The 25,043-nt window shown below is 37.7% G+C and overlaps 3 protein-coding genes across 3 annotated transcripts; 2 read left to right on the top strand and 1 right to left on the bottom strand.

Annotated features, from left to right (window-relative positions):
• Positions 1 to 1,276: 1,276 nt before the first annotated feature.
• smu1b (SMU1 DNA replication regulator and spliceosomal factor b) lies at positions 1,277 to 10,418 on the top strand. Its single transcript, XM_062436259.1, has 12 exons — positions 1,277 to 1,302; positions 2,505 to 2,715; positions 2,795 to 2,947; positions 3,030 to 3,140; positions 3,986 to 4,108; positions 4,665 to 4,784; positions 4,938 to 5,054; positions 5,990 to 6,117; positions 8,390 to 8,516; positions 9,377 to 9,538; positions 9,916 to 10,068; positions 10,320 to 10,418. Exons 1-12 carry the CDS (start codon positions 1,277 to 1,279, stop codon positions 10,416 to 10,418), a joined length of 1,530 nt encoding a protein of 509 aa, XP_062292243.1.
• A 1,598-nt stretch (positions 10,419 to 12,016) lies between these two features.
• Positions 12,017 to 19,372, bottom strand: dnaja1 (DnaJ heat shock protein family (Hsp40) member A1). The gene is made up of 9 exons (XM_062431130.1): positions 19,248 to 19,372; positions 16,836 to 16,987; positions 16,476 to 16,659; positions 15,810 to 15,914; positions 15,350 to 15,577; positions 15,135 to 15,249; positions 14,672 to 14,787; positions 13,991 to 14,091; positions 12,017 to 13,878 (listed from the first exon to the last, which is right to left on the bottom strand). The coding sequence occupies exons 2-9, from the start codon at positions 16,965 to 16,967 to the stop codon at positions 13,642 to 13,644; spliced, it is 1,218 nt and encodes a 405-aa protein (XP_062287114.1). The 5' UTR covers positions 16,968 to 16,987; positions 19,248 to 19,372; the 3' UTR covers positions 12,017 to 13,641.
• aptx (aprataxin) lies at positions 19,355 to 23,906 on the top strand. The gene is made up of 7 exons (XM_062431131.1): positions 19,355 to 19,576; positions 21,387 to 21,433; positions 21,577 to 21,855; positions 22,009 to 22,068; positions 22,170 to 22,396; positions 22,895 to 22,998; positions 23,448 to 23,906. The coding sequence occupies exons 1-7, from the start codon at positions 19,447 to 19,449 to the stop codon at positions 23,600 to 23,602; spliced, it is 1,002 nt and encodes a 333-aa protein (XP_062287115.1). The 5' UTR covers positions 19,355 to 19,446; the 3' UTR covers positions 23,603 to 23,906.
• Positions 23,907 to 25,043: the final 1,137 nt, after the last annotated feature.

Raw genomic sequence — 25,043 nt, 5'->3', positions numbered from 1 at the left:
AATGAATGCTGATTATCAATCCTGAGAAATTTAGAAATACAGGAACAGGACCAAATCATCGTCCTATAGCCTAAGGGCATTGATACTATACCGGTCTGTGAGCAGAGCTGTGAACCTCTGCAGATTTAAGACATGAATTTAACCAGGAGGAAGATTAAGCTCTTTCTTATTTCTGTGATCAGCAGTTTGAATATTTAGTATAATATCTGACATTTCAGATATCCCTTGTGGAGATTAATACAGAATATTATAAACCAAACAATACATCTCCATACTTGACTTGTTTAATCATAAACTAGACTTTTATATTAGTCAGTTAGGCACATTTTCTTAATTTTATTCCCTAATTTGGGTTTGGGTTGTGGCTTTTCTTATGTATGCCAATTGTGTTTTAAAATGTCCATAAAAATGATAGTTAAAATAACGCTTATTTACAGATTGGCCGCATATTGCCTCCTTATATGTAGGCAGTAAGTATTAATCAAAGTATTTATTTTTGTATGCGTAATTGGTCTCCACGCTGGTTTGACAACAATGCATATGCAAGGTTATTCTGTTTTTTCTAATGCTGGATTAATGCCACATGATGTAATGACACCTCTGTAGGATTCAGGAGGCACCTGCTGTATGCCTACAAGCAGGCACGCAGATGAAATACTCTTTTCTGAAGTGGCAAACAATTTAGCTGTATGCTCACAAAACCACCACAGCATCATCCCCGAAATGTGTAATTATATGAAAATACAGTGATGGTTCGTACGAAAAGATGCTCAAATGGTAAATAAGGCAAAGACGCACTCAGATCTGTATCTGCATATTGATGAGTGGGACTGAGGTGATTTTCCGTTAGAGGACGTTTAGAGCAGTGTTTTTGGCTCCTGCACAATGGCTCCTACAGGCGAGCACGCTCTAAGACACGAGGGCTGTCCGTGGTGCTGATGTTGCAGCTGTGGTGGTGGTGATGATAATGGTGGTGGTGGCTGACTGCAGCTGCAGCACCTCCCCACGTCCGCTCTGCTGCACAAAACGTGGCCAGAAAATGTTTCTGTGTATCGGCATGCGTCAGGAATTAGGAGGAGGAGGAGGAGGTGTAACTTCAAGACTTTGTGTGGCGGGCGGCATTCTCAAGGTTTGGGACCGCAAAGAGACACAAGAGAAGCACGTGTAGTGGGTGGTCCTCAGCATACGGATTGCACGTGGCTCTAGCAAGCGCCGAGCCCGAGCCGAGCCGCCTCACAGCCAGTCCAGTGCCGCAACAGCAGGAGAAAACATCAGCATGGCAGCAGAGATGGAGCCCGCCGAGTAAGTGCGCTTTTTTAAGTTTTCATTGATAGTTTGACGGTAATTAATAATGACATACCCACCTGTGTGATGATTTAGAAAGAACAACATCAGTTGTTTTTCTTAAAACTGGAAAGATGCGTGTGTTTTTAATGGATATAAGCAACTGCACATCGCACCCATCGCATTTCTTTGGGAAAATGTTTATTTTGCTGCAATTTGTGTCTCATCCTTAAGTTTCTCATATCATGAAAGTAATATTATCTGCTAGGGTATGACGTGTCTAATTTAAATAAATAGACAACTACTAATTACCTAAATGACGCTGTTATATATCATTTATTATCTGCGCAGTCTGTGCGCTCATGTGGCGTTTGTTTATTCGGAACCGACCATCCAATCACAGATATGCTTTTATCATTTGTGACCAGTGTGTTGTACACATGGCTAATCTTTGAGCCAAACCTCATGTGCTGACAGATTTTGCTGAGACAGAGGAGGGTCCAGACTGTTTTGCAGTCACTATACAGTGTCTCCTGCATGTGCCTGTTGATCTAATATCATCTCCACCCCAGGCCAGGATGTGAGTGTGCTTTTTTATTGGTTGCTTCTTTAGTCTTCCTTCGGGGACGCAAGGGGATTGTTTTTTGTATGGTGGGGGGTAGGAGGGAGTGAGTTAAGTATAAAAAGTGTTTTTAAGCAGCAGTGGATGATGTTAATCCAGTCATCAGAGTGCAAATGAAAGCCCCTAAAACATATTCCTGCAGGGTGATGCTGACAGAGTGACTGAAAAGGATGAAGTTGTGAAAATACCCAGCCGTTGGCTGTGTGTGGGACTAAGCTCCAAATGAAATGGGATTCCAGCCATGATCCTTTCTTTTGATGGTTGTGCCAGACAATCTATGACCACATCAGGTCACACAACATCTGAAAATAAACAGTGCAAGAGTGAGACAGAAGTTATTAGTATTGATTTTGCCTTCTACATACAAAAACATTTCGTACTTATAAAAACACTGCCACAAAGAAATGAGTTAGTGTTGCTTGAATATTACCAAATTAAATATTACTCAATTACCTGAACTCTCATGACAATGAGACAATGCCAATGTTTGTATGAGTCCACAATGCACTTATTAAAACTTGAGATATTACTCTACACAGTCTTTGTGGGTATGATTATAAAACTGTGGTTGTAACATTTACCCTTTCTTTCTCTGTAGCGTGATCCGCCTGATAATGCAGTACCTGAAGGAGAATAACCTCTACAGAACACTGACCACCTTACAGGAAGAAACCACCGTCTCTCTCAACACAGTGGAAAGTATCGACAGTTTCATTGCAGACATAAAAAGTGGCCACTGGGACACCGTCCTGCTGGCGATCGAGTCCCTCAAGTTGCCTGACAACACACTTATTGACCTTTATGAGCAGGTGTGTTTCACATTCTAGCCGATGTTCTTTGTTTGTTTGTACATTACCAGCTTCTGATGAGCAGTGATCTCTCCAACAGGTTGTGATGGAGCTCATTGAAATGAGGGAGGTGGGAGCAGCACGTTCACTCCTCAGACAAACTGATCCAATGATCATGCTGAAGCAGACCCAGCCAGAGAGGTACCTCCACTTGGAGAACCTGCTGACCTGCTCATACTTTGACCCACGTGAGGTGAGACAATAACAGTTTGTACATTCAGACAGCTCCATGTGTGGTTTAAAAACCTTTATAACACCCTTCGCCCCTGCTGCAGGCATACCCGAAAGGCAGCAGCAAGGAGAAGCGGCGCAGGGCGATAGCCGAGGCGCTGGTGAGGGAAGTCAGTGTGGTGCCCCCTTCTCGCCTCATGGGGCTCTTGGAACAAGTCGGTGTGAGTATGATCTATATCATTATCAAAGACCACAAACAATTTCCCTCCTTTCTCGTCTTTTTCTTATCTATTCGGGCCGTGTTAGAAGGTTTTAAAAATTGACTGTATTGTATGACAGCACTTAAGCAAAAATACATTTATAAAATAAACCTGTGATCAGAATTTCTTATTTGCCATACAGGTTCTTTGTGTTTGATAAAGTGACAGATGCTAAATTCCTTATGTAGATGATGGTCCCCCATGTATTTTATACCCTTAGTTCTATTCTTAAGATTAAATCTAGCTTGCAAAATGCAAAATCTTCTAAAAGAAAGTCCCAAAGACAGATATACTTCTTCTATTTCTTTTGCTATTTATTCAGAGAGAGAGTACATTTTCTGCAGGGGAAGGTTCTTGGTGATGACTAATTCCATGAGATATAGTAGCAGTAAAAAATATTAATTGTATATTAGTGTTGTAGTAAGAAATTATTGTACTTGAGGATAAGACCAAGCTGCCATTAAAAGGGAAAATTTGGATCATTACTTTGAAAACTAATCAAAAAGCAGGTTACAGTATATTTACAACAATTCATTGCTTTATTTATTTGTTTCTGAAGTTGTTACAAGAGTGCAGCAATGCCATTCACAATTAGTTTTTACTATTTTCCAGCTGCGAATAGCTCCTCTATTTCCATTGTGCATTGTCTTGTAGGACAACAACACCACACTCAAAAAATCACCAATCTAGGGATGCTACTCAAGCTGGCATTTCTTAGCATTCTTCTTGACCTTGACAAAGTAAAAAAGCCACAGCTACTTCATGTTTTTGGTTGACTGTTCTTCATTCCTGTTCCACAGTCGATGAGACTACAGCAGTTTTCGGGTCATCTCTCCCCTGACATGGCCATCGAAACATGTAGCAACAAGGAGAGACTTGTCGAGAAAGAGATTTTTCCCACCCAGCTGTATCGTCACATTAAGGTAGATCACTACAAGTTCTTCCATAATACATCCTACATAACAGTTTTCAGGACCAGCTCCTTACTTTAAAGTTTGGCTTTGTAATTTTGAGAGTTGAAAATTGTACTTTTCTGTAGCTGTAAAAAGTCGATTTACAGCAACCAATAACTTTCTTTTTATTGATGAGTCATTTCTGAATATGCTGTTGTTTATATCTGCTTGGTCATTAACTGCACAGTTCATTTGGCAAACACATACATGCAAACACAACTAATTGCTTTATTCACCTGAAGGCACTTGTCTTAGTCTCTGGCTGCGCCCCTCCTGCATCCAGATGGAGCTGCCAAAGTTGTTTGTCCTTGCTTTTCTGTGCCCCAAGGTTAATGGTCAGCCTACACAACAGTAAACAGTCGCCTGGTGGAGAACTTTATGCCTCTTTTGGGTCACCCGATATTAACTTTGTGTTTTATATCTCAGCACCTCTGGATCACAGGCTATAAACCATACAGAAGAGCGTGTGTTCTGGAGGGTGAAGGAGTGCTAGTGAGCAGTTTGTTTATGTCGTTTCAATCTGCAGTTTGGCCGACGGTCACATGTGGAATGTGCCCGTTTCTCTCCTGATGGAAAGTATTTAATCACTGGATCAGTGGATGGGTTCATTGGAGTCTGGAACTTCACCACTGGAAAAATTAGCAAGGTAAATACCATCACATGTAATGACATGGCAAGTGTATAAAAATGCAGCTCATTAGTAGAATTGGAGATGTATGATCTTTTTTATTTGGTGCATTTCAATGTTTTTTCGTTCTCTCTCTCCATCGGTCTCTCTGTGTATTTATGGACAAATTAGGATTTAAAGTACCAAGCTCAGGATAGCTTCATGATGATGGATGATGCTGTGCTGTGTATGTGCTTCAGTCAAGATACAGATCTCCTGGCCACTGGAGCCCAGAACGGAAAAATAAAGGTTGGACCATCTTTTAATTGTATACATATTTTGTAGGTTAGTTATCTTGTATATATTTGTCACTCATTTGTTCATACTCCATTGTTGTGTCCTCCTGTGACTGACTACTGTTGTTACTAAACCTGCAACAATAAGTTGATTAATCTAATAATTTACAATCAACATATAAACAGAACGTAATGTTTAGATCTACTATATTGTGAGGGGATTTTTCTGATGTTTAATACATCAAATGACAAGAAAATAATTGGCAGATTAATAGTGAAAATAATCATCAGTGGCTGCCCCATCCATGAACTAAAAGTACATTCTGTTGCCCCTCCCACCGCCTGCTTCTGCCCTAAAAAAGCATAATTTAACCCATTTTCCTCTACTGTTCCTCCTGTTTGTTCACGACATTAACTGCCTCCAGTAGAAACAAACTCATGTACACCACACACAACACATCGAAAATTATCGGTCTCCCCTCCCTCAGTCTCTCAGACCTCAACAGCAAAGACATCACACACTGAGCCCACAACATATTACATGACCCCAGGCACCCCCTTTATCCATTCTTCACACTGCTTCCATCTGGACGCAGAACAGATCCCTGTCCTGGAAGCGGGAATGTTACCAAACAAAATACCTTGGTAACTGTAACTTGTGTATATGTGCGATGTATGTGTGCATAAATGTGGATGTACCCTGTAATGATGTAGTTTTGTTGAGCATGTGTACTTAATTCATGTACCTGTGTAGTTATTACTGAATGCAAATGACAATGATACCACAATAATGTCAAAACATTGAAAACATTTTATCAGTTAAGTTAATAGTGAGCATTATTCAACTTGTAGTCTCATTAGATTTTCTGTCTGTGTGTGTGTGTGTGTGTGTGTGTGTGTGTGTGTGTGTGTGTGTGTGTGTGTTGCTGCGGTTGTCATGTATGCAAGGTGTGGAAGATCCAGAGTGGTTTGTGCCTGCGTAGGTTTGAGAATGCTCACAACAAAGGTGTTACCTGTCTGAGCTTCTCCAAGGACAACAACCAAATCCTCAGTGCCTCCTTCGACCAGACCATCAGGTGGGCTATAACATCATCACACTCACAGTGAACACGCTGCAGTCTGCAGCTTTTGTTACACTAGTAGTGTGGACCAGAGGATCTGCATGTGTATTTATTATGTGATACTTGTTGCATGTAGTGTTATTCAGAATATTTTGAAAGTTGCATGGCTGACATTCTGTCAGAGACTAATAATTAAGAGTAAATATAAGCTAAAACGGACATTTAGGCAAACTGTTGACTCAGTTTGCACACATATATTCTGTGTGGTGGACTTAGAGAACATCTATTTAACTTTACAGTAAACAGAGGTAAATTAATGACTTTAATAATGAGTAATTCACTATATTTCAAGATTCAAGAACTTTATTTGCCATTTGAGTATACACACATAAGAACTTGTGCGGTCGTTCAAAGAGTCAAGTTAAAAGGACACACATGAAAGACACATACATCTACAAAACACATACTTCTATAAAAAAAAGTACATAAAACCCTATATCAAGGGAGAGGTGAGAACAGTGTATATTGCACAGGCCCAGGAGACAATATGATATAATACAATGCAATGAGGTAATCAGGTCATCGGGTTATTTTGTTTTGGCGAGAGTCTCCCTGTGGCACTGTGTTATGGTATCATATAAAAAGTAATTTATACATGATTACATAAAATGAAAATGTATAAAGTAGATTAATTAAAATTAGATGAAAACCTGTTGCAGTAAAGCCATAAATAACTGAATTTACAAATTCATTTAGAAATATATTATTAAAAGAGAGAAAAAAAACACGAAGGGAGCCTTTTTTAAAATTTTGAGCTTTGTTGTGGCAAAACTTTGCTTGTTCACTGTGGGAGGAAGTAAGATCTCTGACCCCAGATATGATTCACAGAAGTTTCAAAGGCGGGCAAATGGGTGTGAAATCAGCTTGAACGTAGCGAGCTCTTTGTTCAACCCACATTACATTTGCAAAATGTTGTCATCAGTGGTGGATCCTTTACATAAAAAAAGTCCCAAAACAGTGATGTAAAAATACTCCAATACAAGTAAAAATCCTACATGAAAGATCTTACTTAAATACATCATTACTAGCAGGAGAATGTACTTGGAAGTATTAATGTAAAAGTACTTGTTTTGTCCCTCGGGCTGATACATTATTATATTTGACATCATTAGATTATTAATACTGAAGCATCAGTATGCAAGTAGCATGTTACTTTTGTAGCTGTTGGAGGTGGTTCTAGTTTTAACTACTTTATACAGTTAGCTAGTTTAGTACAGTGGTTCCCAACCTAGGGGCCAGGTCCCTCCAAAGGGCTACCAGAGGGATCATGAGACGATTTGGCTTTTATAGATGTTTTAAAAGAAAATTTAGATACTCATTAGCAAGTATGCAGGAAGTATTGATTTTTATTTAAGAAAGTAAGTGGCAATACCTTAGTGTAAAACACTTTCCATCACAAGTGAAAGTCCTGTGATATCTCAACCCATATTTCCTGTCTGTTTGCAATTTTATCTGTCAAATAACCCATTGATTTTCCGGGGTCAGACCATTAAAGGTTTAAAACGTTATTATTAAATTGATTCAAAAATTCGGCCGCTTATTTAGCCAGCAATTCATATTTTCTGTTTATTCAATGTCAGATTCAACATGAATTAATTGATTGTTGAATAATTACTACTAATTACTTGCAGATAACACTCATTAGCAGTCAGCGTCCAATATCACATGCTGCTCACATGCATTGTGCACCTAAAGGCAAATATTCAGTAGCGTAAGGAAGTCTTTCTTTCATTTGCTCTGACACACACACACACACAAGCACACACAGAGAGACTGAATCCCCATAATAGTTGAGGAGTTGAATATCTATTTCTGCCTGCTGGGGGTTGTGGGCTGCGTCTCTCCACTGTGTTGGAAGCACATGTGCTGTGTGGGTGTAGCTGAGACACCATGTGTTCGGGCTCGAGGCTGCAACGTGTTCCTCTGCTTGCTATTCCACGAGCTGAGAATCTGAATTGTTTACATGCCCTAACTCATCCTCTCAGAGAGAGAGTCAATCAGTGAGCATTAGGCATTTTGTCATGGTTTAGCTAATCTGCACCCAGTCACACTGAAACTAAAAATAACACTGCTCTACGGCTCAGAAACACATTTTGTCTGCTCTCACACAAAATCCCCTCTTCAGTAAAAAAAAGTGTGTTTTTTTCAGAGTCAGAGCTGCTGTTTCTTTTCATTTTAGTACTTTTTAACAGCTTTTATATCAGTAATTTGTCCGTGTCATTTTCAGGATCCATGAACTGAGGTCAGGCAAGACACTAAAGGAGTTAAATGGCCATTCATCATTTGTAAATGATGCATCTTTCACGCAAGATGGATTTCACATCATTAGTGCCTCGTCTGATGGCACTGTTAAGGTATAATAACCAGTTGCCATATAGTGACAAATTATACGACTGTAATTCATATCTGTGCTGCATCAGTAGTACAATGTTACTGAGACAATGCTGTAATATACTGACTTGTCTTTCAGTTCTTGGCAAGAATGCAAATTTCAGTGCATCAATAAAATACTTAGTAGATACAAGGGAAGGAAACAAAGGTTAGAGTATGCAGAGGTTACAACTTTGTGTTGAAGAGGGGCTTACAAATGAATTACACTGTAAGAAGTATTTTTAAAATTACAGAGCACCTATTTCATAACTACAGAATACAATAATATTGCCTTGGGTATTGTCAGTGCCAATATTATAATGGAAGCAGTCATGGTATCCTTAATTTTGATGTACTGACAAAGGATTTGGGGTAATTAAATAGTAAAAATTATTATTAATATAGTGTTAATTATTATTGCTTGGGGACAAAACATTATGCCTGGAAGGAGGAGTGCACCTATCTAGCTTATGATGACATAGGCCTAAAGGTAAGAGACAGGTAGTTTTGGGATCGAGTGAAAGATTTATGTGATAATTAAAACTGGTGTCTCCTTTTCATGACATACTGTTTAGTATAAGCCTATTGGTCCCCTGTTTATACCCTGTAATTATTTAATATGAGGTTAATAAATAAAGTTCATACAGTGTAATTGTTTTATAGGTCGCCTTTTAACACTCCATAATATTCCCTGTTCTTCTTCCCTTGTACCTGCCAGTAAGTACTTAGTTTGGTATTTCAATGGCACCTTGTATGTACAAAGCATTAACAGTTGGATATGAACGCTGTAATCTGAACCGTTGCTCAGCGTTTATTAAAATATTATTCCATGTGCACATTTTAGATTTGGAACACCAAGACTTGTGAATGCATCCACACTTTGAAATCTCTGTCCCGGACAGCCGAGGTCCCCGTCAACAATGTGATTCCTCTACCACAAAGTCCGGAGCACTTTGTAGTTTGTAACCACTCAAATACAGTGGTCGTCATGAACATGCACGGTCAGGTGAGAGATCTCTGAATTGTAATTCGTTCATAATCAATATTCAAATCTAACTTATAAAAAGCTTCTTTGATATAAACATTGACTCTATTGACAAAACCAGACTTCTGCCATGTTCTCTGTTAAAGGAATAGTTCAACATTTCTTTCAGTTGGATGAAAAGATCAATACTGCTCTTATGTCTAAGGGTGGTATTGATTTTCTGATCTATTTACCAGCCAGAAAACAAACAAAGTGTATTTCTCAAAGCAGCCTCAAACTTGCATCATTTATTACACAATCTTTTCCTTTATGCTGTAGGTATTGGTATTTTTGTAATGCTAGCACCCACACTATACCAGAAAATCTTTGTATAAGCTTAACACAATCTTTCTCCTCAGACTGTGAAGACCTTCAGCTCAGATAGAAAGGAAGGATCAGACTTTGTATGTTGCACCATCTCACCCCACGGGGAGTGGATTTACTGTGTGGGAGAAGACTTAGTGCTCTACTGCTTCAACTATAAAGCAGGAAGGCTGGAGAAAACGCTGACCGTAAGCTCTGCTGCTAATATTCACTCATCAAAGTTTGTGAGAGGAGGGGGGTTAGCCACACTCGTGCCAAATGTGATTTATTAAAAAGTGTGCTGCCAAGAGTTTTCATCTAGTTATTTTTGTCTCACTTGATATTCACTGACTCACTGTTCATGAAATGTCACTGCTGTTGTGTAGCAATCCTAGAGAATAAGGAAACAGTAAGGGAGATGGGTAGAAAGTGTGCTAATCTGTTTCCTTTACACCCACAGGTTCACGAGAAAGATGTAATTGGCATCGCTCACCACCCACATGTGAACCTGATCGCCACATACAGCGAGGATGGCCTCCTAAGGCTGTGGAAACCATAGACTGTCGCCTACATCGAAATATGGAGGAGCTAGAGAGCCTTAAACATAGTTATAAAGCATTTGATTAACTCCTATTTAAATGTGCAATAAAAAGGTGGACTAATAAAAGACTTTACAAATGGATGCTGTAATCCTCAAACAATTGACACCCCATTTCTCTCTGCTCACCTCAAGGTCCCTTTAATAGCTGTTCTGTAGCTTTTGATCATATTAAAAGACCTTCATCAGCAGATGGAGTTCGCCCAGTTGTCATTAAAATTGTAGCTGTTCAAATGACCATTTTTTTCCAGAGTATGGTTGAGGAATTGGTTTGTGGGAACTGGCCTAGTTTTGCAGATATTTCCTATTGGACACATTGGAATGGAGTCAAAGGATCACCAAAGTTATTACACTTCATTTCAACAAATGTTTAATTTCTGCACCAAATTTCATGGAAATTAACATCTACTGATTCATTTGTAAAGTCTTTGCTTTATAGGCTTTTGAAAGACTATCTCGGTCCTCCATACTGTACACACACTTCCTCTTGGATCCAACTTCAGCTGTGCAGTTTGAATCCCCCATTTTCATCTCTTCTGTCTTTAGACATGAAAATGCATGATGGTGAACTGTCGTGAAAATATTTACAATAGTAAAAAAAACGCCTCTTGTTTGGGCATAAACAAACAATATCAGGTATATGATTTGTCAGCTTTGGTTTATGATACTTTTGTAATTTTGATTCAATGAAACAGATGTAATGATGTGTTTTGTCCTCTGTGTTCCCTGCATGCTACCTCAGCACACTGTCTAAATGTGGCTCTACAATGATTTTAGTACTTCTTTAAAAAAAATATGCATGATGACTAAAGATACACCTCAATGGAGCTCGTGACACATTCAGCATCCAGTTTGTTTCTATAATAAATGTATTTAATGTGATCACATTACCGTCATGTTGTTCCATTGACTGTAACCAATGTATCTGTGCATCAGTGGGACATGTACGCCTGCAAGAAACACAGCTACTGCCGGTAATGACTGGTAATTATTGTTGTACTATCTGACACTATCATCTGTCGCTGATACCAGCCTTGTCATTGCCGTTGTTGCAAAATAATATTTAGTTATTACACTCTATTTTGTATATGATATTGTATATAACACTGCCAGCCACTGTCAAAATGATTATCAATAAAATTAAAAAACCTTTACAGTGTACAGTGTTTGTGTGCCAATAACTCTTTCACTTGTTACCTAGATGACACAATTATATTATAGTTGTAGTTCCAAAAAGCCAGATTTAGATAAGTATGAAATTGAATTGGAAATTAATTTTAAAAGACAAACTTTTTAAGAAAATCTTGTAAAAACTATCAAATGCATACTTAAAATAAAGAGTTACTAAGAGACAGAAATAAAGAGTTACTCCAAAAAAAAAGTACAGACGCACAGTTGCAGTTTCAAGGTTTAGGTTTCACTTTAAAAACAGGAGAAAGGAGAAAGTAAAACTTAAAGCTTGACACTGCAATAATGCACGGAGTAATCCCACTCATGTTTTAAATACAAGTGGATATCCTGGCAACAAAAGTAAATACCACTCACATAGTAATACAACATTTTAGAGAGACCATCAAACTATTTAATTAGAAAACGTGAACATAAATAGTAGTTGATTGGTCCTACAATGCGCACATCAATTAAGAGCTTGACAACACTTGACAAATATTATCCTTTAAGGTTGAACTTTGAAATGAATTCAATAGACATTATGATTACTCATAAACTTGCATCAGCTTCAAGAACAACTGTGAAAAAATGTAAGGAACTCCTGTTCTGGTGAGCATAGTTTACAATATCCAAGGCAAAAAAAGTTGCATCATCAAGTAGCTTCAAACAGGCAGACACTTTTATGAGGTATCAGGTGTGCCTCCACAACCCCCCCCCCCCCCCCCCACCAACCCCTTTGGCATTTACAGTTAGCACTAAATAATGACAAGACACACTCAATAGCTTGGGGGCAACAAGTTTAACTTGCTACCTTGATTAAAATTTGTCATTTAAATTCCAAATGTAGGTCTGACGATAGACCAGGAAAATATATCATAATGATTTTAAGACCACAAGCCTCGAATAATTTCTCTAAAAGTGAACAACCAGTGACAGAAAAAACTTTAGCCAATATTTTTTTTTCCTCGCTCACATAAACTGAGAGAAATCACTGGCCATTCAGGCAGCAGGGGCCTATTATAAGAAGTGAGTTTAGAGACTTATCTGAATAACTTTCTGCTGAGTAAAACTCAACTTTATTTTCAGTTTAAGTCAGTAAAGTTATCAAAATAATCCTCCTCTTGATCTTTTTTTTTTTAAAGAGTGGCCTCTTACTCATGTTTGACTTTTTTTTTCCTAATACCTGCCCTGCAAGAACAGCAGATTTTCTGTATTTGGCTAATATTAAGGGGTGTTGCATGTATCCAGACAAGGTTTCCAAAAAAAAAAATTGACACATCACAGAAAATTGATGGCAGCTCAAAAGTTCAAATGTTGACCTAAATACTCCTATCTGCCTGAATCACTATTACCTTCACTCTCAACTCCCATCTTGTCACATTTTCAAGATTGTTTAGAAAATAGCCCTTGAAAGGGTAAAACAGCATAAATGTTTTAACTCAAGTCGCAATGCACATCTCCACCACGATCTGAAGACTGGGTGTTCACACATTATGGATTCAACACGCCATTAACAAGTGGTTTACAACAACTGTTGATTTAGTAACACTATAAAAAAGGTTATTTTCATATTAATATTGGCATCCGTTTTAGTGTAACTGCATAAAAATCAGGCAGTCCTTGTTTAGACAAAGAAGTTTTTCTCTCTTCTGAAGCTTCTGTGACACCAGCCCTCGTCTTTAGTCACAGTGTGATTGGGGGGGGGGGGGGAAAGGAAAGAAAATAAAATGGTTCCAGAGAACACAAGGAGTCCCACTCACCTGGATCCAAGTTAACTCCTGGAACTTTAAGACACTCTTACTCCACCCAAAGATTATGACATGATGCTAAAAACAATCGGAAGGGCGATGGGACACAGTTTTACGACTCAGCTTGAAAGAAAACTTCAATACGTAAACAGTTACGATTTTAAGAAAAGTAATAAAATAAAAAGTGCGCATACGTTCAAAAAAAGGTGCTTCATTTTAAGAGATGAGGGTCTGGGCTCATGGAATAAGAACAGGCCAGCTGTGATTTAAGACGTCTGGCACTGAACACCTCCAGTGCTGGCATAGTCATCGTCATCCATGTAGTAGTGCTGGTGGTGGGTGTATCTTTTTCTGGTCTCAAGGTCACAGTCCTCCAGGTCAGCGTAGATGTAGAGGTCATCATCCATACTCTCTGGCTGCTCTGCATCCATCTTCTCTGGGAGGTAATGCTCCAGCTCCTTCAGCTTGTGCTTTGGGAGGAAGTTGGCTTGTGGGAAAACCACCTGACGGTAACAACCATAAGCAATTTAATTACAACAACATGTCAGCAGTGCAGCACTATGTCTAGTCAGTAAATAATTTTCATGTATATGTTTAAAGACTCAAACTCCGTACAGAGAACTGAATGATCAGGCGTCCTTTCTCAAATGGCCTGCGATGCATGGGCATCCCTTCATTCACAACACACTTTGTGTCTCCAGGTTTGATCAGTTCCCCTGAAAAAATACAAGACAGTTTAGGTTGCACCTTGGGTGTTGGGGAAAGGATTGTCATTTTTATACATTTTCTGATATTGTGCAGAGCAAGCGACTAATCTGATTTATTTAAAGGGCTTTAAGTTGAGTGTTGTTTTGAAAAAACACCCTCCTCTAATTGTGAATTACAGCCTTACAAAAAAAAAAGAAGAGGTAATTTATAGACAATTTTATCAGGTACACAATTCAGTATTTCACAAATACAGTACAACACATGTAATACTTTTTTACAGGTTTTGTAAAGGAGGCATTGCAAATCACTTGGCCTTGTTTGAAGTAACAGTCTTCTGCATAAGTTTACCTATATATTGGTTATTAAGGTCACTGCAGTGTTCAGTTAGCTGCAAATATTTTGTATGATTGGTAACAAATGTATTTGTCCATAAATACTGGATACAACAATGAGAGGGAAACTCAATGTAGTGACACGTTATAAATATCACAAGAACAAACACAAAGAGCACCGTCCGGCATTGAGTGTGATTGCTAATAAATATTTGACAAATGCAGCGAGAGCTGTGTGGTTAAGCAAATATCTGACCTGGATGCGAAGTGACGAGTAGAGTTCTGTTGTCCAGTGTCTGAACAGCCTTCTGGAAACCACACAAAGCTTCAACCAGCTGCAACTCCATTGACATGACCAGGTCCTCTCCTCTCCTAAAGGCAACAACAAAAACTAAAAGTTCAAAACAAATATCATTTTCCTGGACTTACTGGAGGTATTAAAATAATGTGGGGTAGCATGCTGATAGAATAAAAAAGGGCGCACATAAAAATGGGACTTACTGCAAAGTAAAATGATTAAGATACTTACTGACCTCTACTGACCAGAACTGGTACTTCTACATTGGCTAATATAACACTTCTGTATTTAATGACATGCAATATATGCCCCATAAATATTGTACATACTGCATTAACATATTACACTAATTTCAACAGAAAGGAATCATACATTCACTACACGAGTAACAAGAGACCCATGAAAACAGGAAACATGTTACCTGGTGAAAAGTAGATGTTCTCGCTGATCCAGGACAATGACGATGTCACCTGGCTCAAGTCCGGGCTCCTGATCTCCCTCTCCATGGAAAACGAGCTTCTGACCATCTCTCATTCCTGTGGCAGTTAAGATGTATATGATGTATGAGCAATATCTGTTTGTTTGATCTTCATGCAAACACAGAAGCATTTAGATCAGCTCTCTTTCCACTCTCACCCTTATCAATGTGGACCTCCAAGATCTTCTTCTGTCGCAGGATCTTTCGGCCTACACATGTTTTGCAGCGGTCCTTCTGGCTGATTCTCTGTCCTTGGCCCTGACAGCTGTGGCACACTGTGGACACTTGCTGAACCATACCTGGTGCAAGCTGGCGCACATGAACCTGCATGCCTGTACCATGGCAAGACATGCACATCTGTGCAGCTCCTTTCCGACTCCCACGACCTGTCAAGAAATGTCAGTTCAGAATACATAAACTCAAAGGACCTGTAAGCAAAGACTGGATTACATTTAAACACAGGTGATGTGTTCTGTTTAAGGAAACACATCGTGGCCTGCTTGGATATGCCTGTGGTGAAAAACACCTGCATGGATTACCAAATGAATGCAGTGACAAAAAAAACAAGAGTGTGTAAAAGTAATAAAAAAGCATGTAGTTGTACAGGTAAAGACGTACCTTCACATCTCTCACAAATAGCATTCTTCTGGACAGAAAGTTTTTTTGTGGCTCCATTATAAAGATCATCCAGTGTGACTGAAATCTGATGCACAATATTCTTTCCTGAAGGAACCAAACATTGCAATGTCAGACCAATCACAGATTTGAATAATACTATATTTTCAAGTCAGGACGCAAATCAATAGGATTCTATAAATACTGATTCCTGTTGTTTCTTGAGACCTTAAAATTCATTCCTTTCAAAAATGATATAGAACCTGGTTATATAAACAAACCTAAACTTACAAGTGGAAATATTCTGAATAAAGAATGAAGAAAGACGTCGGCTCTGTGGGCTTAACTTATTTTTTGAGGATCAGATGTAGCAGTGTAGTGTAAAGAAACAAACTTTTCTCTAATTTGTCAAGATGTATGATGTTATTGCTTATAAACACATTGTAGGTGGAATGAGGGGAAGCTTCATTACAGCATGAGAAACTGTTGTTTTGTTGCGTCAAAAAAAACAAACTGCTAAGAAAAGAATGAAAATCAGAGATGTTGTAATATGATAAATAGAGCAGTGAAGACACATTTTTGCTTTGCTTAACCATCAATTATATCTCCAAACCATTTAAGAGATCCCATCATTTCAGCAAATTGATTATTTCTGTAATATTTCCGTACCTCTTCTCTCTCTGTGCATCCGACTACCTCCGCCAAAAAACAAGTCAAAGATGTCCATGGGTGACGCAAAGTTCCCACCACCACCAGTTCCTCCTTCCTTTATAGCTTTTTCACCTCCACGGTCATACAGCTCTCTCTTTTGGGCATCTGATAGCACTTCATAGGCCTGTGAGATCTGCTTGAACTACAAAGACACAAAAAATACACACTTCTTTTAAGAATGTAAATTAATTTTCAGTATAAGAACAACACCCACCATTTAAAGGAAATTTTCATCTCTTATTTATCATTTCGGAGTGAGGCAATTAACAACACCATCCACTGTTAACGCTGTTAAATGAGTGAATAGCAGGTTCTTACCTTCTCTCCTTCTGTGGGATTTTTGTCAGGGTGATATTTTAAGGCTAGTTTGCGGTAGGCCCTTTTCAGTTCATCAGGAGTGGCATTACACTTCACACCCAATATGTCGTAGAAGCCTGTTTCCTTCACCATTTTTGCTTTGGAATGACAACCTTACAAAAAGAAAAAGAAAAAACACAATTAGTATCTCACTTTTAAGTTTCACTTCAGTTCTAAAAAACACTCTACCAACTAACATCCTGTCAGAATAACCTTAATATTTAATCTCTGAACAAAGGTTGAAAGAACGTGGAAATAATCTGAATGTGTTGCAATCAATCTGTAATCTGTTATTACGGCAATAAGAAAGTGAATAATAAATACAGAAACAAAGTGTTTCATCATGTGGCTCAACTCCACACTGCTGTGTGAGAGACGCCTTTGTGTTGCTGGTTGTGGTGCCTCGTTTCAACTCAAAACTAGACTGCTAGACTTGAATACGGTCTTTCCCTTAGCAAAAGAAATGAGAGTAGTTCTAATATATGAAACAACACCACACTAACTCTACAGTCTAGTAGTTTAGAATGTATTAATAGACTAACTGTTGCAACTCTAAAGGAAATAGATTCAAAGTTCACTGATAGGCAAATGAGAGATAATGGTGTGTTATTAGGGCTGGTCGATATGGACAAAATCAAATATCACGATATTTTAAACCAAATACCTCAATATCGATATTGCAACAATATTGTAGAGATGACTGTCGATGCTTTCACAAAATATTTACACTATGAAATCTTTGATAAATAATCATCAGTAATGTGGATATAATGAAAAAGTCAATAAGTAAGTAAGTTCAGAAAATTACATATGTTACTGTAATGCAGCCTTTAAAACCAGGAAAAGACAACTCTGATGACATATCACGATATTACGATATCCAAAATCTAAGACGATATCACGATATCGATATAATTTCAATATATTGCCCAGCCCTATGTGTTATGTTACTATAATGTGTCATGTAGAAGTGTGTGTATGTGTCTTGATGGATAAAGTCACAGAGGATGGGGTCAGGGGGGATGATAACCATGACAAAAGATCACACAGCAGGTTGGCTTTAAAAGTTCCTCATACCAACTCTGAAGTGGAGGAAAACTTCCTGCTCGTACAAACTGCAAAAAAAAACAACTTGTGTTTAGAGATAACTTTGCCTCTGGGGGACTTAAAAGTTTTACAAGCTGCTACTCTTCTGAATGATTATTTAAAAATAATATGCCTAATTGTGTAAGGTGATCTTATTGTAATCCTGTGTAGATGTAACTCGTTGTCAGGTCTCCCCTGCAAATGATATCTTGATCTCAGTAAGATTTACTCAATAACTAAAGCTAAAAAAGAATAATAAACTAACATAAGTGTGTAGTTAGCAAAAACAAGTGTTAGATTCCTCAAAAAAGCCATTGTTTTCCTTTGTGGCAGCTTTGCACACTTGGCATTCTTTCAATCGGCTTCATTTTGTAGTCGCCTGGAGCAGTTTTTAATTAACAGGTGTGCCCAAATTGCTTTCCTTCTTAATGCAACCACCTACTTCATGAGGCTGGTTAAGCGAGTATCAAAAATGTGCAAAGCTGTCATCAGAAGAAAGGGTGGCAACTTTGAAGAATGTAAATCTTTATCTCTCTTTTTTTGGTGCTTATTTCATATATTTGATGTCCAAACGTTTGAGTGCTACTCCACATGATCACAGAGCATCACTGACATTTAGAGATAAGGTTAGTTTAGTTCAAAGAGGAAAATCCAGGAAAGCAGATCACAGCATAGTTTAGTCTTTAAATGTTTCCTTATCCTGGGGAAACATAGATTGGGTCACTTGAAGGTATATAAGGTGGAGAGTGCATTAAATCCTTTTTCAGGTGTGTTTAGGTGTCATTTGCCCGCTTGTTAAGTAAACAGCGTAAACTGATCATGATTATGTCCTGTGATATGGATGTTGGTTGTTTGTGATATTATCCATATCTTCATCCTGATCAATATTTTAACTAAAAGCCTGAAATAACATGAAAAGATTAAACAGCAGATAAATTAAACAACACAAACATACCAGCAGGTTAAATTTAACAATACACTTTCATACGTCATGATTATTTTTTGTTACATATGTTAGGAAGTTTCCCCAAATCAGATCTATCGTGTGACCACCGCAGATTTTAATTGGCTGGAAATAAAATAATATTTAAAGTTACACATGAGCGACAAGCTGGTGAAAACAATAACAAGGTTTCATATCTCAGGCCCTTCGTGCATTAGCCACTTAGCCGTAGCCAATGCTAACACGCTAGGCTAACACCGGCTACATTTCTGACGCAAAGTTGACCATTTAGTTGTGACAGTGGTGTAAAAAAGATAGGTAAAGTTGAATTAAAGTCTCCTGACCTGTGTAAAGGCAGAAATTTGAGTCCTCGGAGGTCGGCTTGGCTCTTCCAGAAGCTTCTTCGTTACTAGGGGCGAAAATGTGACTCGGTGACGTCACTTTCGTGAGACGAGACGAGTCAACAAAACAAGCGTGGGGGCTGCAGCTAAGTTAGCTTGGTTAGCTTTGGTAAAAAAAAAAAACGCTACACAAGATGCTAAAATGCCAATTTGCTGGCTTATCAGCGAGGAAGGAAATCACAAGCCAATTCAGCTGCCTCACCTACAGGCAGTTGTCCTGGGTCGAGGTCCAGAAACGACTATTAAAGACAAAAAATGCTCCCGGCAGCAAGGTAATCTAATAATACATTTACGTTTGATACGCCGTGGGCTTACTTATACATCACAGTGGAAATACACCAAAACCCCCCATTTACTTTGTTTAGCATTTTGTTTTGCAAATCATTTTAAATGCCTTTATTAAATATAAACATATAAGAACAAAAAATACCTATAAAGCAGTGTTGGTAGATTACATTAGAAAAGTAGTTTCTAGTTAGCCTACTTGTTTTAAAACTAACTTGTGAATTCTGCATACTATAGGTAGAGGCCCTGTATAAGCCCTTTTGGGTTTCTTTCCGCTACCTTGCACCTTTCTTTTGTTATTTCTTTATCTTTTGCTTTTTGTTTTATTATTTTGCTAAATGAAAAAATGAATGTAACAGGTTACAGTTAACCTTTTTAAAATGTAATGAGTAATGTAACTATTTCACTTACTTACACTACTAAATCAAAGTAATGTAACGTATTACATTTGATTACTTTTTGATTGCTTTTCTTATTTTCTAACGAATGTTTTCAACTGTTAGGGTAGTGTATCCATTAAGCACCAAAATCTAAGTTCAGGTGTTTTTCATAGAAACTGACATGATTTATAAGGGAGATAATTTCTTATAAAGCAAGATGTAAGAAAGAAAATGTATTCATTAGTTCATGTAGGTTTTGTAATATAAAATAAAGATATTTTATGAAAAAAGACAAAAATCTGGCATGGGCTTAATTTATTTACAACATATATAAAAAATATTGATTTCAAAAAATTAAAAACAGCAATATATGTTTTCAGTAATATGTTAAATATTAAAAGATGAAGGGGAAAAAAACCCTCCTCGTGAGCAAAATCTTAAAGGTCTGACTTCAGATGTAACCCCCCTGGTAATCAACATTTTCATAAGTAACTGTAATTTAATGACACATTTTTTTCTCAGTAACTGTATATGGATTACAGTTACATTTATTTTGTAATTAAATTATGTAATGCTGTTACATGTAACTGATTACTCCTCAACACTTCTAAAGTTATCAAGGTTATGTGTCTAGTTATTATTTTAAATAAGAAAAATGGCTAGGAGATTTGTTTGAAAAGTACAAAGTTTTAATGAAGTTTAAAAATATATGATGATTTCAGAATTAAAACAATGAAAATAAAAAGTTAAAAGTTAATCAAATAAAAGCACTCTCTCTATGGTTAAGATGGACTCAGAGTCTTGAACTTAGACATGTTAGGTCACGCCACAGCCATGGTGTACTTTTTAAGCAGAGATAAAAGTTCAGCAGTACTTCGTTGCTTGTTCAATCTTAAAATGTCAAATTGTAAAATACAGAAAATATACTACTTTACTGCTAAAGATGTAAGTTTGGGTGGGGTGTGTCTTGGACATAACAGGTGGACTCCTTAGCAATATACAATAAAACAATATCAGAAATTACACTTATCTTTTGCACTATGCATTCTAAATGTTTATGTCATTTACAGCCTATGTTATATGGGCTTTATTTTCTTACACACAAATATAGGCAATACGTTGCTAGATTTATTTTTTATAACAAATTTCCACATTGGATGTTTGGTTTCCACGATTTCTTTAAATCATACAAATTTACAATGCAAAGGTAGTAGCCATGTTATTAGCTAAATACCTTGTATTCTACATAGATGCTAATTTTTTGATCTAAGCCTCAGGTTTTTGTTTTCTCAAAGAAATATGATATTACAGAACTGTTTAATCTTCTATTGACCAAAAAACGTATATTAAATTTAAACATAGGAAAAGTATTGATAACAAACTTTAACCTGTGCAAATGTCATCCTTTCTCAACCAGTTGAATTGAAAGCAGAATGCAATAAAGGTTACATCAAAGTTAAACAGGTAAGAAACATGAATGAAAGAAGATTTTATTTGTTTGGTGTGAAACTAATAATGTATTGAGCTTGAATAAATAGCTGTAATTCACTGTGCTACTTTGGGTACACATTGCTGACCATATTTCATGTCCTGTCTCTATTCCAAAGCTGGGCTTGAACCCCACCTCCATACAGTCTGTGGTGGTGGGTAAAGGCAACGAGGTGAAAATGAAGCCTGGGCAGCGGCTTCATATTGTCAATCAACTCTACCCATACACTGTACAGTTTAAGGAGGACACCAGCGGCAACCACAGCAGTACCAAAAGACCACGAGAGACCACCTCAGAGGACAGAGAGAGCCACAGAGAAGCTCCGAGTATGAAAGCAGCCAAACAGCCAGAGAAGGCCTCTGAAGCCATCAACCACGGAGAAGCCACAAAAACAAGTGTAAGAAAAGAAAGAACATTTCCAGCTTAGTCAGGGAAGGGCTGTGTGCTAGTGCTCATATCTAAAATGATGTTTGTATGATTTTAATGTATGCAGGTGTTATTTTTTTCTGGTATGGCATAACTATAGACAGGTGATTGAAATCTGTTGCAGGAAGGTTTTGGACACTGGAGCCAAGGCCTGAAGAGTTCAATGCAGGACCCCAAGATGCAGGTAGCTGTTTAAAAAAGTAATTACCATTGGCTAATACTCACTTTTTAGATTATAGCTGGATTTTTGACTGTTAAACGCTCCCTTACCCCCCATTTTTCCAGGTGTATAAGGATGATAAAGTGGTAGTAATCAAAGATAAATACCCCAAAGCTCGCTACCACTGGCTGGTCCTCCCGTGGCAGGCTATTTCCAGTCTGAAGGCCCTGGGGGATGAGCACTGTAATCTGGTAAAACACATGCAGAAAGTTGCTGACCAGATGGTTCAGCAGTGCCCACATGCGGACACGCTACGCTTTCGCACAGGATACCACGCCATCCCCAGTATGAGGTAAGTGATTACTGTTTGAGTGGAGCTATTCTGTCAAAAGATCACACTGGTGTTTTGTAGGTTTTATTGCTTTCAGTGTAAATTCTGATTATTTTTAAATAGTTTTAGTGCTGTATTTACCTGTATTTCACTGATACAAGCTTGTAGAGTGACATGATTGACTGACTTGAAAGTGAGAAATGATCTTGTTTGTGCAAGAAAAGATCTAATTCACATACTTAAGTTTATTTACTTATTTATTTATTACCCTTACCTCAACACTGCATCAGTCTTGTCAATTGTGGCAGTGACACTGACCTTTTTGTCCTCTCAGTGTGAGAGTCACAGGCTTGATAAAAGAGAGGTCAAAGCACATTATACAATGCAAAATGGAGTCTCAAGTACCTGAGAAGGTCAGCACACATGACGTATACACACACACACACACACACACACACACACACACACACACACACACACACACACACAAGTTAATGTTGTGTTTGTACTTCTTTACAGTCATGTACACCTCCATGTGATCAGCCAAGACTTCGACTCTCCTTGTTTGAAGAACAAAAAGCACTGGAACTCATTCACAAGTGACTATTTCATTGAGTCTCAAGGTGAGAAAAGTGTGTGTGTGTGTGTGTGTGTGTGTGTGTGTGTGTGTGTGTGTGTGTGTGTGTGTGTGTGTGTGTGTGTGTGTGTGGTGGGGGATAGTTATTGTTTGATACACTAACCCTGCAATTTATTAGGTACACCTAGTTACAACTAATACAGTATTTAGTCTACCCCCAAAAGATTAGAGAAATCTCTCATTATAACCTTCAACAGCAGCACAAACAGCCTCTAAAATGACAATTAAATAAATCAACATATCTGTAAAACATTATAACCTTTATCAACGTAGGAGTTACTGCAGGGCTCTTGTATTATACTGTATTCATTTTATCAAAGTGTACCTAATAAATTTGCAAGTGAGTGTAAGTAGTTGATTTGACATTTAATAGTACTACACTGTGTCTGTTTTATGTGGGCAAAAACCACACTATGCTTTTTTTTTCATCTGCAGACATCATCCAGATGCTTGAAACATACGGAAAGGTCACTGTCAAAGAAGGCATGAGTGAGTTGTTGAAACTACCTCTCCGCTGCCACATGTGTCACAAAGAGCTTTCCACCATACCAGCGCTGAAGGAACATCTGAAGTCTCACTTTCCCAAATGAGATATAAACTTGAAAATGACATTATTTTCTTTCAGTTAAGTCATGATTCATGGCTTCATAGAACATTGAAAATGTTTCATTAAAAGTTAATTATGGTAACACAATGTCCACCTACAGCTTTAGTTGCACTTTCAGAGTATTTGTTTGTGAGCAGCGTCACTGTGAAGATATGCAGTGTATTCTAATCATGTTGGATGTTGTTTGTTTTATTCTACATGTCAGGGCAAGACAGTCCTGATGTTATACCTATTGTTTCTACATTTTCAAACATGTATAAATATGTTGCATTAAATGTTTTGTAAGAACTAAACAATGTTGTTGTTTTTTTTCAGCTGTACAACTTATGTTACATTTCAATGCAATAAACACAAATGTAGACCTACATTGGAAAAGACAAATCTCTTTTCCAATGTAGGTCTACATTTAATTTTTATACAGCCTTGTGTGGAAAAATCATGGAAGGTGTCAGTTATGGTAACACTTAAAATGTGCTGCACTATCCTGATTTCTGTATGGAAGAAGTAGATACAGTACATTGATTAGTTTCAAATTAGGCTTTAAAACCTTGTGTTTAAAGAGAACAGAGTAGTTACATTTGTTTCAGGAGTCTTTTAAAGCTTGAGTAGAGGTTGGCAATTATACACAAGAAAAATTTGCCTCATAGGTAGAACTTAATTGATCAATTACCATGTCAGCCTGAAAACAAGCGGGATGACTGAGTGGGTCGCTGTAGAGATGACACAATTTTATTTTTGAATGTGCTTTCAGACTTACAGTATAAAAAAACATATTTTAAGACATTTGGAAGAGTTGAAGCATTAACTGACCACTGTTATAGAGAAAGACAGACAATTAGCAAATAAGCCTCTCACAAACAATGCTTAAAACATTAATTGATATTAAAAAATAATATATTACTCACAGCGCCAGCACGCACAGTCCATCCACACAGCTGTTCACAGTGCTTATCCCTACCTGTCATCTGCTTTGCCATAGTTTATGAAACAGAAGGAGACAACTTTACCTTATTACCTTACCATTCTTGCTAGTACGAGGAGTTTGATGACGTCTTGTAATTTTCTACATAGCTGAGTCAAACTGAGAAAACGTGTGTGATGGTTTCCAAAGCAGTCAGTAAATCTAAAAGCTCAAATTCTGCAGCCAATGTGGCACCTAGTAAGATAATTAAACAAATGCTTTAAGAGAAGGATTAAAAATAAATAAATAAAATCGAATGTATTTCAGTCAAGTTACGAAAGTTAATTTCCGGATTAGGTAGTGACATGTGTTGGTTAGCGTGGCAGATGTATTACCTTTGTCGCCATCCAGTGTGAGTTTTTATACAGGCAGCGTTACAAAGCTCCAAAATTTAAGCGTCGACATTTTGCTCTTTCGTTTTCTTTTAATTATACGTTGTTAAGTTGGGTTTAATAAAGCGCTG

This window comes from Scomber scombrus, chromosome 2 (assembly GCF_963691925.1).
Source record: "Scomber scombrus chromosome 2, fScoSco1.1, whole genome shotgun sequence".
Taxonomy (NCBI): domain Eukaryota; kingdom Metazoa; phylum Chordata; class Actinopteri; order Scombriformes; family Scombridae; genus Scomber; species Scomber scombrus.
The sequence above is the reverse complement of the archived record's forward strand: the minus strand, read 5'-3'. Positions and strand labels throughout refer to the sequence as shown.